General features: G+C 45.7%; 1 protein-coding gene across 1 annotated transcript in view; it reads left to right on the forward strand.

Moving 5' to 3' along the window:
- LOC135421605 (vascular endothelial growth factor receptor kdr-like) overlaps positions 1–7,073 on the forward strand; it is a 132,289-nt gene extending 125,216 nt beyond the window's left edge. The window contains exon 30 of the mRNA XM_064670207.1: positions 1,804–7,073. Coding sequence (XP_064526277.1) covers positions 1,804–2,008 — 205 coding nt within the window. The 3' untranslated portion in view covers positions 2,009–7,073. The remainder of the gene's footprint in view (positions 1–1,803) is intronic.
- Positions 7,074–13,212: the final 6,139 nt, after the last annotated feature.

Raw genomic sequence — 13,212 nt, forward strand, 5'->3', positions numbered from 1 at the left:
CAAACACCAGCCTGATTCCAGTGCTGGGTTATTCCCAGATATCCAGTCTCCTGACCTACAGGGTCACAAACCCAACAAAACTTGCTGAGAGTCTACAGGGGACTGAAAGTTTCCCATTGTGGCCAAACTAAATCCTAGTAACTTTTCTTTCCCTCCAGCACTCTGAGATGTGCAGGCTGGGGGCCAAGTTAAACAGATACTTTCAGGCTTCTCTCAGGCTCCACTGGCAGCTTTAATACCTGGCAAATTGGAGGGCAGAGCATCCATGGAATTGTCCCACATGAGTCAATAGAACTGAGCAACAAAAAGAGAGTTACAAGAATAAACAGTGAGGCAAAGTTGTGGTTCAGGTGCTCAGGCCAGGGAAGAATCTATCTGCAGAGAAGCTGTGTGTGTATAGGAAGGGACAGCTGCCAAATGTATGGGATACGTAAGAAGTTTCCACTCAGGTTTTTCTCTGGACAGAGAGGAAGAGCTTAGATTGTGAAAGCAGAGTGTGCTGCATTTTTGTCAGAGTTCTCAGGGTTCCTATTTCTTTTAGAATTTCTGCTTTGCTACTCCAAAGGTTTGGTTTCAGTGCTCTGTGTAGGTCTGAAAGCACAGGAACAGCAGCTTTGCTCTGTAACCTCTGCCTTTGCACTGCACAGAACCCAAATTCATCCTAGACATGCAAGACACGGTGGGCTGGCTCTTACAACAGCTCAGGGCTTCTGGATTCACTTCTTAGAGACAAAGCTGGAGATGCAGACATGCAAAATAAGTGTACTGAATTTTGCACTTCTGTGATGAACTGTTGCTTATTCAGGTTTGGTTTACAGTCGTTAAAATGCAGCTTTATGCTGTGATGGGTCTGTGACTGAGGCTCGTCCCAAAGAGCTGCACTTTAAAGAGTCCTGAGCAAAGTGCAGAAGAATAAAAATCACTCTCATATTGGGATTCTTTTGAGAACCAACCCTAAGTTACCCAGGCCTCTTCCAGTGAATTGCTCAGAGGGAAAAAAACAAGGTTAGCAGAACATTATTTCTAAGGCAGCCTGTGACAGAAAGTACCTTTTTTCCTCCCCACAACACTTGCTGTTCCTCAAGGGCACCTTGTGATACAAATCCTCTCCAAGCTTCTCCTGCTTTTAACACTGAGGTTGCTCCATGTGCTGGAGGTTGCTGCTCTCCATCCCCTGTAATGAGGGAAGGCAGCAGTAGAGGAAACTGCTCCCTCCAGCAGCAGCAGCCACAGAGGAGCAGCTGGAACTCTGCACAGTGCTGCCCTTTGCCAGGGATTGGGAAGGGCTGGGCAGTGCAAGAGAGATTTAGCCCTGCACTGCAAGAGTGTGTTCAACATGCACCCTTCCTTTCAGTATCATTTTAAATTACAGTCTGTCAGAGATTACTCAGTATTTCATCCTTTATTATACTTCAGGAAAAGTCATAGCCTTCAGTTCTGCTTTCAGAAAAGTCAAATTTTTACTGACCTGTGTCAGAACAATGAGAGAGAATATTGTGGCATGTATAGGACAGGTGCCTTTATAAGTAAGAGAACTGAAATGCGGTAAGATAAAAAGACAGGGCAACACAGCTCCTGGATTTACTCCTAAGGCTACTTTTAAAACACTGAGTTATTCAAAATACCTAATTCAGTTCCCTTATCCAACGAGTATGATTGTCACAGTCTTACAGGGTGCTGCAAAGGAGAGTTGAGATGATTTATATATTTACTTTTTAAAAAAAGCATTTTGACCATTAACTGCACACAGAGACCAAGGCTGATGAGACAGGGTGGATATATCCCGTGGTTTGTTCCCCACAGGAGGAGAGCTGTCAGCAGGAGCAAGGAGTCCATCCTCTCTGACCATGAGGCTGTCAAGTACCAGCCAGCAGTGCAGGTAGAAGAGGACACCATGGATTTCACACTGGAAGACTCTGTTCTGCTGCCCATGGATCCAAACCTGGAATGTCACAGCCCACCCCCAGACTACAACTCTGTCATCCACTACTCACCCCCCCCGGTGTAACCACCCCTGGCACAGGCTGCACCTCCAGCCCTGCTGCATCCTCTCGTGTCTCCAGGCCTGCATGGAATGGAAGGGAAATCTCACAGGACAATGGTTCTGGTGTGAATAGAAACATTTGAAGAGCACCTCCTCTGTTAACTTTAAAGGCCTATTGCCACACATGCAGTAAATGAACATTCTGTTCATCAGAATTGTAGGGAGGAGCTGTAACCCCCAACTCTGCCACTCCTTCCTGGCTGGGGCTGCTCACTGGCATTTGCAGATCCACAGGTTCCTTCCTTCACCTTTTACTCCATAAGAGCCATGTCAAGGTAGTTGTGAACACAGGGTTCAAGCTACTGGCCTAGGAATTGCTTAGTCCAAGGATGGAAGGGATCAGTTATAAACAGAAGCCAAACACACCAATGCTTTGGGTTTGGAGAAAAGCCAACATTGAAGCACTGTTCTTAACTTGGGATCTCGCCTCCTATAAATATTTCTGAAATATTTTTGAAATCCAAGATACCTTTGTTACAATTTGAATTTAATAATTTCCACTGCCCACAGGAAACACTCCTGAAAACAGTATGGCCCAGAGAAAGCTGGTAGTACTTGTGCACCAGGAGGCAGGCTGGTCTTTTGGGCCATCAGGGAACACAGTGGGCTTAAATTTGCTTCCCTGGGCATTCTCCTTGCTCAAACAGCAGTTTTTTAGCGTACATGCAATAGGGAGCCTTGCTGGAGATGCATCTGTAGTGATTGCAAGGCAAATCACTGCCTTAAATATGAACCTTCTTAAGCTTAAGCAGAATTTCCCAGCTCACATGCACGTTTGTGTGAATGTGCACAAAACACTCATTGAGAGCACAAGAGTTACATACAAACACACACCCCTTGAGGCACCAGCAGGGCAGCAGCATTTCTCTGTTTCCTGTCTGCACACAGGCTGGTTACTAAAAAGAAGCTAAAAAAAAACCATTTCCTTTGGATTCTGTGGCAAACGCCCAACAGTTTGATCCTGGGAATATGAGCCCATGCTAAGCTGCAAGTCTGTGTGCCACACATTTATCCCTGGCTGCCTTGCCAAGGTAAACACTGGTATGATATTCAGTGCCCTCTGCATCTGAGCCCTTCCTGGGTTCGTGGTAATCCTGTTGCAGCAGGACTGAAGGGATCACAAATTGTGCCATGGGAGGAATTCACAGCATGTTTCCTCCAGCCCCAAAGCTGCCCGTGGGCAGGTCCCCTGCACACCCTCTGCATGCCCAGCTCCCCTGTACACCCTGCCCATGCTCACAGCCCCTTCAAAACCCAGCAGCTAATCCTTATCATTTCACCTGCTCTGTAACAATCGGAGCTGACCTTAAAAATTTAGGAAGGGAAAAGTCTCCACGTTGCAAAGAGAAAAAGCAAGGATGAGAAAGATGTTCATTGACAGTCAGAGTTGTGACCTCCTGAGTTATAAACCTGGGCTATAAATGGCTCCCTGTGCAGTTTCCTCCAAGGTCTGCACAACCCTCCCCTTTTCTTCCTTGATTTGACTTCTTCAGCAAAAAAGACTTTTTCTTCAGGAGTCAAAGTAGAGGGGGGAAATCCAACCCCTGCAAAACGATTCTGTTACCTTGGCAAAGACAGCTGAACACCCCCACAGCAGCCAGGGAGCTTTGCTGGGTGAGTGGTTACATGGGCTATGCTGAAGGAATCACAAACAAGCCTCGGGTATCAGCAAAGGGGAAAACAAGTCTCCAAAGCCCAACCCACGTTAACTGTGAACGCTCAGGCACCTGAAGGGTGGGCTCTGGGGAGCTGCTCTGCTCCTTCTCCTTGGCTTGCAGTCAGTGCAGTAAGGAAATCACCTGCAGTCCCCCAGGAGCCCCCTGCTCACAGTGCACATTCCAGATGGGGTGGGCTCTACTTGCTTTGGGGTCATTTTGCACTGCTTTGTATTTTAGCACCTGTATATTAAGTAGAGCTGGTTGTATAAGAGAAGAAACTACTGGGAAGGAATTCATCTGATGAGCCCCAGAAAGCTCATTGGATCTGTTTCTCATCACACACTAATTATCTACAGCTCTGATCAAGTAATCAACCACTTCTTATGGAAATAATTTATTCATGAGACAAAAGGAAAAGGAGGTACAGCCAGTTCGTGTGGCTGAGCTGTTGGTGGCATCACAGTGAGGTGTTTGTTACTGCAGGGTAAGAACAAGATATTTATAAACCTTCACTTGCAAACTTTAAAATAAGCACATGTAGGGCAAAACCTGCCTGTTTGTGATGAAGAATGGGAAGCACTGCTGGGAGGACTATGTCACCTTCCCGGTCTCTGAAGGAGGAACTGTCGGGGTTTCTGGTGACCTTGCTGAGCCCAGAGGAGCCAGGAGCTTGTTTGGACCCACGTGGAACGTGGGGAGGTCCTTTGTGGCTCTCAGGAACCACATCAGCCCTTCTGCATCACCTGGAGGGTGTGACACAGAGCAGAGGATCTTTTAAAACCCTGCTTGCACTGACAGCCCCCCAGGTCTGCAGTCTCCTCTGCAGTGGCAGGATCCAACACGTCTGGAGCAGGACTGACGGCTGCGTTGCCCTCTGAGAACCCCGGCAGTGAAGGGACTGAACTTGGGCAGCTGTTTCCAGTGTTTATTTCGAGTGGAAGATTTTTTTTTTCCTCCTTATAGTAAATGTAACAAGCAAAAGTATTGCCTGAAAAGTATTATTGAACATATGTCTTCTATTTTATTTACTAATATTTTGTTTGTCCGTTTTCTCTCCTCCCTTAATTTAATTATTGTTCTTTTCTTCCAACGATGTATATAGTGTACCCAGTAGCAACAAATATAGTGATTCATTTATATGGTAAAATGTGTAACATTTTAGTCCAAAGAGAAAGAGATACCCAGACATAACAGAGTTAAGTATTGTTACTAAACATTTCACTAACGCTTGCAGGCCAGGCTCCAGTTTACAGTGCCCCACCAGTGCCATTTCAGAGCAGTTCTCTTGGCTGGGAGTGTCTCTGCCTCTCATTTGTTCTCCACATTATTTAGTTTCAGTTAGGAAACAGGGATCTGGAGGAATTTGGCAGGTTTATCTCATTCCTGGAAGTGTCACCACATGGCTCCTGTTTTAGGTGAGGAGTTTTCCAGTGCCTCAGTTTTAACTGAAGGCTGGTGTAGTGGCCAGAGGGTCAGAAGGGGCAAGTTGTTTAAATGATGTGATGTTTATTGTATTTTTTGGACTTCTCAGGGATTCTCACTCACTCCTGTCTGCCACCTGCCTTGTCTGGGCTGGCAGAGCTCAGTGTATCTGCAGTAACGTGGACCTTGGTTTCCTCTGGTGGTGCTCACTCCTGGATTTGTGCTCTTGGAACCCCAGAGAAAGAGGGCAAAGGAGCTCAGAGCTCACCAGAACTGTGTTGTCTTCTCTCCAACAATCCCCTGCCACGTGGGTGCCCAAGGAGAAGTGCCTTCAGCTGCATGTTATTGTTCAGGCTGGGGTTTGGAACAGCCTGCTTTCCTGTCCCCTCTTTTCTCTATTTCATCTGCTCCTTGGGATGTGCTCTCCCAGGCCCTCTGGGTTGCTTTGCTGTGCCTTTGCAGTGAGGTCAGCTATAGGATCATTTCACTCTGCTCTTTCCCAGGTGTTCTGTGCTTGCAGAGGCTGATCTAGATAATCTAGAGTATCCTTTTTTCACATTGAATTTTTTTCAATATATAGCCAAGGAAAACTACTTTATCTTATCTGGAAGCCTCTGTGTGCCCTTCCCTGAATGGGAGAAGCTTTTTTTATCTACTGATTTTTCAATATTGGTGTCTGGAGCAAAATGAAGGTTGGTGATTGTGTGAATCTGATTGTTCTCTCAGTCATTTCCTCAAACAGTGAGGTTTCTTAAGGTTCTTCCAAGTCATCCTCATAGGAAGGGGGTCCTAACCAGGATGTGGGCCCACGGTATCTGCTCGGGGTATCAAGGAAGGTCAGATAAAAACCCAAAGTCTGAGTAATGGTCTCGAACGAAGCCACTGAAAGCTGAAGGTGAACACATTTAGGCCTAAACTGCTCTGCTTGATGTCCCACCAACACCAACCCTGCTCCTGGTCCCCTGCCTGGCAAAGACCAAGGGTGTCCCAGAGTGTCCAGGCACTCCTCTCCTTACACCCTGCTGGGATGGCAGCGGCCGTAGGACGCTGGAGCTGGCCAGTCAAGGTCTGACTGATCTCCCCAGGGATCCTCCACTGGAGCGCTGTCCTGTCTCATTTTCAGGTTGGATCTGGGATGTGGGCTGGGGGCCGTGGTCCCTGTCTCCCATCAGGAGCTGTTTGCAGGGGCCAGCACCCCCAAATAGCTGCAGAACAGGGTAAAGCACTGTTGGGTTCTCCTGACTGCAGGAGTTACCTGGGATCAGGGTCGTACGCAGGGATCAGCCTGGGATTTTTTTCTTACCATACAGTGAATGGAAAACTCAGAAAGGAGCAATAATTCTTTTGTCCCTCCCTGCAAGTGTAATGGCCAAACCCTGGGATCCACTGTCCTGGGTTTACACCACATCACATCACGAAACCCAGCAGTTGTGACACAGCACCACCTCACACGAGGGAAGTGCAAGAGGAGTTTGGGCTTTGACCCTCAGAGTCAGTCTCTGTACAGGGGTTGGTTTGTTTGACATTTATTCTTTCCATATTTTGTTAAAATAGGACAGAAATCTTGCTGGGTTGGGTCATCTGGGATATGATGTGATGCCACGAGGGCTGTGGTTGCAGGAAGACCAGTGTGGGATGTGCTGAGCAGTGCCCTGTTCTCCCGCCTAATCCTCCTGTGCCACCAGAGCTGGCACATCCTTATTACTCAATTCATTTCTCCTTAGACCTTGAGTTGTCAAAGCAGCTAAAGAAAACTGGGAAAAGCCAGTAACTTGAGACTTACAGGAATAAACCAAGCGTCATGTAATCCTCCAACCACAAGGAATGTTTGTCTGCCATGTTCCTGTCTGTCTGAAGAATGTATGCACTGAAAACAATGCTTTCTTATGTAGTCAAAATTGTACTGTATCTATTAACCAAAAAAATAAAAAGGATTCTATATTTATACAGCCCAGGGCTCCTTTTTGTCATCTCTTGGTTTGAAGAGCGTTGTCCTTGAAGCAGAATAAAAATAAATAATGCAACAGTTTTGAAAGGTTTTTACAAGGCATAGATCTCCTACACATTTCTACAGGGATTCCAGAGTTAGGACAGACCTTGGCACACTGACACTGCTCAGAGGGAACTGCCCACTGCACTTGTGTGGGAGATTCAGAGACCTCAGGAAATGATGGGAGTTTGCTGGAGAAAAACACCAATGCAGCTGCTGCCAGGAGCAGTCCAGGAAACACAGACACTGCTGACCTGTTACTGTTAAAATAAAGAAATAAATGGGGCTCAGAGAGAAAATAGAATCAGAATCCTGCATTCTAAAGATGACCCACAGGCACCAAGGCATGTCAGTACATCAGTCTGTGCAGATAATCTGCACAACATGGGGGCATTTGGGGGTTGTTCACACTCAAAACTCCAGAAATCGTGTTGGATTTCTCTACCCATAATATTTTAAAAAGAACACAATTAAATAAACATTTCCCAGTGCACAGCCAGGGTGGTGTTATTAAATTCCCGTTTGAAGAAACTCTGCACTGCTGGAATACAGAATATTCCGTGCTCCCCTTTTGTAGTGAAGGTTTAATATTTAGAATGCCAAGGGGGAAAAAAATCTCCCCCCCACCAATGCAAGAGCAGCAGACCTGCTGCCACTCCCTCCCCAGCTGCCTGGTCTTTCTGGAACCCTATTTCCCATTCCCCTTCCCACTTTGGTGGCACAGTCGATAACAACCAGCAGAAAAGAATATGAGATCTTTGCAGATTTTTCCAGACTGATAAATACCAGTTTCTAGTTGTGGCTTAAAATAAATACTGTTATTAGAAAAAAAAAAGTGTTGGAGTTTCAGAGCCATTCTTCCATTAACAGTCCTAAAAGTTACCAGGCTGTGTATTTTGTTAGTCCCATTAAAAACTATGGAGCACTCAAGTCACTTCAAACATTTTAGTTTCTCTTCATTCCCTGTTCCAAATAGTCCTAGAAATAAGTGTCTAAATTATACATGTCATTTGCAATGCAGCAATCTCCTTTCATCCCCATAATGAGCAAGAACATTCTTCTCTGTAAACCATGAAATGTTTTAGTTCCTTATGTAAGACATGAGTCACTGCGATCTCCGAATGCAGAACTGCCTTTCTGGGCAAACTAATGTATTAAAGAGAGGAAACAAAATATACAAAATTAACTCTGATTTGCTTTTAGCACAAAATGTGAATTATTAATCACCTACAGCTCGAGTTACACTTGTGGAAGGTAGGCTGCTATGGCATGGCGTGGAAAAGAATTTGGGGAGAAAAAGTCCAGCACTGGGAATCCAGAAATGTGAGGTTTGCTCTTAGGTCTTGGCCAGGGTGTGTAACTTTTGCTGTATGTAGTGTAAAAGGTTTTTGCTTTTACAGCTGCAGCACATAGAGAGACAAGATCGTCCGGACAATCTCAGTATGAAGTATTGAAACCTGGTGGTTTGGGTGATAAAAATCCCAGGAGAAAATAGGGACTGGCAAGAGAAAGATTTAGGAGTGAGATAAGCAGATTTGGTGGTGGTGACATTAGAAAGGAGAATCCAGCTAATTTCCAGTCAGGTCCTTGTTCCTTCCTCCCAAAATCAGACTTATAAGGATTTATAAAGTGCAAATACTTGGAAAGAGTGGAAAGCACTTTTCAGTGCTTTGTACACAGTGAGGCCACGAGCAGCAGATAATAATTTCAGCTCAGAACCTGCGCTCAGCTTTCCAGGGATCTCAGCACACATTCCAAGGCTGGAATTCCAGCTGGTTGCAGTGGCACATGGAGTATCCCCCTCTGAGTGCACTGGGATGAGCTGGCTCTGCATGGGGAGCACATGAAGCCCTACTAGGGCCATACATCCAGCCCTTATTTTATCAGTTCTGGTGAGCCCAGTTGTTGTCACAGCCTAGTGGGTTTGAGGCATTGAAAGTTGGAGAGGAGAAACTGCTCTGTTCCAAATTCTGCAGGGACTCAGGAACCAGAACACAGGGAATCACAGCTGTGGGGATTCACTTCGTCTCCCTCCACGTGCACTGATGCACAAAGCAAGACCAGTCTGCTCCATTCCTCACTGCACTCAGGGAGTACTTACTCCATGTCTGCACCAACCCCAAGGGCAGAGGAATGTGAGTTCTGAATACTCCTGGTCCATATTTCCTTAAGGAGCCTTTGAGACAGGGCTGGTGATCCCAAAGTAACAGGACTGAAGGGTATTTCAAAATATAAGTTGTCATAATAGCAAACACCAAATGTGAGGAAACAAATTAGAAAACTTCCCATATTCTTCCTCTGTGTTTGCCACTCCTGATACTTGGTCTGAGGACGTGACCTACACCAGACCGTGGGTCTGAGTCCACTTCTTCACATATGATAACAGCCAGGAAAGCAGAAATACCCCTCTGAGGTTTAAGCTGTTCACCTTCGAGGTGCCGAGATCTTTCTTCAGAGTGTGAGTTGAGCACAGAGGAGATGAAGAGGGGGATTTGTGCTGTCAGTCCCTCCCTGGCCCGGGAGCACCCGTGAGGAGCTTTAGTTGAAATGAGAAGTTACAACATGCTCTGAAAAAAAGGTAATGCAAGTAACCCAACGTAGGCAAACACAGCTGCTTGTCTTCCTTTAATGCAGGTGATCAAAGTGTGGTTTTACCTGTCCTAGAAAGGGTAGAAATAGATGTCTACTCTTGTCTAAATCCGTGGTAAGGATACTACAGGATTAGGTCTCTCTCTCACTTACTTTCTAGGGCAAATTGCAGCTACACAGGTGGTTTGCTCAGTTCAGTGATTTCACTCCGAGGAGGATCTGACCCATCCAAACAAAGGGAAAAAACCTCTTTCAAATATTAAGTGACATCAGGAACCTTATAAAATTCAGCGAGGACAAAACCTGCCCTTGGGAAGAACTAAACCCTCAATGCTGGGACTGACCTCAGACTGCCCAGAGCCCCGGCCCCTGCTCTGTGCAGGAGGCTTGGCTGCAGACCTCTTGAGGTCCCTTCCAGCCTGAAATATCCAACAGCCAAGTCTGACTCGTTGTTTCACCCTCCTGTTTGCCCGTGCAGTGAAATCCCCACCCAGGTTGCCCTTTCCAAATGTCAGTGCCCAGTTAGCGAGGGGGTCAGGGACTCACCTGGAGCCTTGGCTCAGCTCTGAGAATGATGGAAGGTCTGCTAATAGCTAATGATTTTTAGTCTGCATCAAAACAAAAGATGTAGCAAGACTGCCCTCACATCCAAAAGTGAAACAAAACAAATGGCATTATTCTGGTGTAAAAACAAGCTAAGTTGGCTTTTCTAAGAAAATTCACAGGCAATTTTATCTTATGGCTTCATAGACACCCTTCTGCCTTTTGTTTCTTATTGATGCTACTCTGCCTCACTTACCAGATCACAAACAGTGCTCAGTGTGCTCTCTTACCATCGTTTATCCATTTATCACACCTAAATAGTGACAGTAGACATTAGCTAATCATGGTCACTGTATTCATTGTGAACTGCCCATTTCCCTGAATTTCTCCAAGTCACACTCTTACCAAAATCCTCTGGAAGGGCAAGTCTCCAAAATCAAATCAAATTTCTAAAATCATTATAGAAAGTTTTTTAAAACCTCAGAAGAGTCTTCTCCTTTGCAAATGAATCAGGAATTTTGTTTCTCTGAGGTCATGTGGGGGAAAAGAGCACCAGGCATCCATCAATAATCTTCTGTTCCCTGTCTGAGTCACACATGATGAGTGTTTCTCCTTTTTCCACAATTGTTTCTGTTCATAGTTGTTACTGTGAAAACTGCAATTTCTAGCTTTTTTCTCTTGTCTTCCTTTCTTCCCCTGTAGCATTGTTAAAGAAAAGCTCAAGCCTGACAGCAGGTAAGATCAAAGAGTCCAGGAGCATAATGAAGTCCTTGTTTTGCCACTGAACTAAAAAAAAAAGTAGCCCTGCAACTGCCATGTGTGGGCCTGTGCCTTCTGCCCTTCCAGGATGAGCAATATCAGCATGACTTTTTAAAGCCAGGACTAACACGCAGTGTTCCTCAGGCCCAGCAGAATAAACCCAGCATCCCTGGCCACTCTTCTTGGAGCAGCAGCTGTTTATTTTTAACCTGGACCATTGTCACAGTGAATTCCTCAAAATCCCAAAGGTTAATTTGTTTTTCATAACTATGCAACAAAAAAATAAAAAACAACCCTCCCTCCCCCCCAAAAAAAGCAAAACCAAAAATACCCCAACAACACAAAAAGAGACAACCAAGAAATTTATTATTTCTTCGGAGAGTTTTGACCTTTTATTCATGTATATTTTTCAAATCCAGCCCTCCACTGTTTATGCCCCAAGCCAGAATGTCACAAGGCATCTCAGCACAGAGCAGAGCCACAAAGACAAGCAGGGGTAAGGCAAGGAGAGCAGGGGGAAGGGGGTGAGAATCACCAACGGGGGGATCAAGGTAATGGGCCTCCTAAATCTTGTCTGTTGAAACACTGGGATGGACAGAATTACTTTCCTCCCTTTCCCCAAACCTTCTGAAACAAGTAACACTCACCCTCCTGACACCCGTCAGGATGAAAGAGTAACAGGACTTTACAGCCCATGGAAGGACAGGAGGGTGGAGTGGAGCCAGAACTTTGTCTCCCCAAGCACTAAAGAGCTGGATCAAAATCTGAACGTCACAAGTGAGTCCTTGGCTGTCTGATGGATTGTTGTGAACTCCAAGCTGCAGCAATTCCTGGTGTTGTCAGGATGACTCAGGATGGATCAGCCCATGGCACTGACACCCCTTGACTCAGCAGCCCTGCCCTGCTCAGTGAGATTTCTGACCCTGCTGATGAAACACTGCTTGGCCTTGACGCCGATCTTTGGATTTGTGAGATCCCAGGTGCCTCCAGGACACTGTAATCCGTGGGATGTGCCAACAGATGGCAAAGAAAAACCAAAGCTGTCTCCTCCTTCATTCTTTGCATTTGTACCATCATTTCCTTCCAGGAAGGAAAAGCAGGGAATTGAGAAGGAAATATGTGCTATTCTTCAAATGCTGTGCTGGAGCTGACTGTGCTGAACTGCTGCTCTCTGTTTGGTAAGTGAAGTACCCAACTCTTACTGTGCATCCAATCTCCTGGAGGGAACTGCCCTCAGCCCAGAGCAGCACTGACCCTGCAGCTCCCTGTGTCTCTCAGAGCTGACACACATCCCAGGCAAGGGAAGAAAGAAAATCCCCAGTTGATAAAGACAGAAAACCAGACTCCAGATGTACCCAAGAACAAATTTTGCTTAGTCAAAGTCCAGGCAGGAATTTTCCCTGGACTTTAGCAGACCACAGCTCTTTCAGCAAAAAATGTGAGGTAATAGTGCCCTAAATCACAGTAAGTAATTCCCTCCTCCTAACATGATCCCAAGAGTTGTACAATTAAAATAATCTATTTTCCTAAGAGTGCATTTCATACAGAGGTGTTAGGGAGTTTTTTTATTTAAGCAAAACTAACTCTCATCTTTTTTCTGTTTTATCCCCCTTCAGGTAAGAGCAATATTTCTAATAGGCTGAAATAATGACTGACTGAGTAGTCCATAAGTAAAGGGAAGTGGAACAGAGTATGCAAACCCTGCTCATACTGCTGTGTTTCAACCTGATACAATAGGGAAAGATCTGAAAAGGGAAAGTAAGTGCTCGTAGTTTGGAAATCTGTGCAAAGGCAGGAGGATCTTGGCCCTGTGACACCAATAAATTTTGCCTGCATTGAGGATTTAGTTAAGTCCCCCTGACACCCACAGAGCAGCTGCTCTGATATCTGGATTAGTGCAGTCAGACCACTTGATTCTGTCAGACATTGCCCACAGTTTGCCCCTCAGGACATTCCCTCCTTTTCTGTTCCCGTGCAAAGTGCAGTGACTGCTGCAGAACAGGAGATTCCTTGGGAGTGAAATCCAGAAACATCTCCCAACCAAGGCAGGCCATTAGACCATGGGCTAGTTTTCCTGTTTGTCATTGCTCTAGTTCCCCACCATGTATTTGGGGTTTAGGAAATTCGGACCCAATGACAATGTAAGGACCACACCTGTCTTGCTTTAAAGGCACCCAGAGGCTACTAAACATGCTGTGAGTCCAAAT

Source organism: Pseudopipra pipra, chromosome 13, assembly GCF_036250125.1.
Source record: "Pseudopipra pipra isolate bDixPip1 chromosome 13, bDixPip1.hap1, whole genome shotgun sequence".
Taxonomy (NCBI): domain Eukaryota; kingdom Metazoa; phylum Chordata; class Aves; order Passeriformes; family Pipridae; genus Pseudopipra; species Pseudopipra pipra.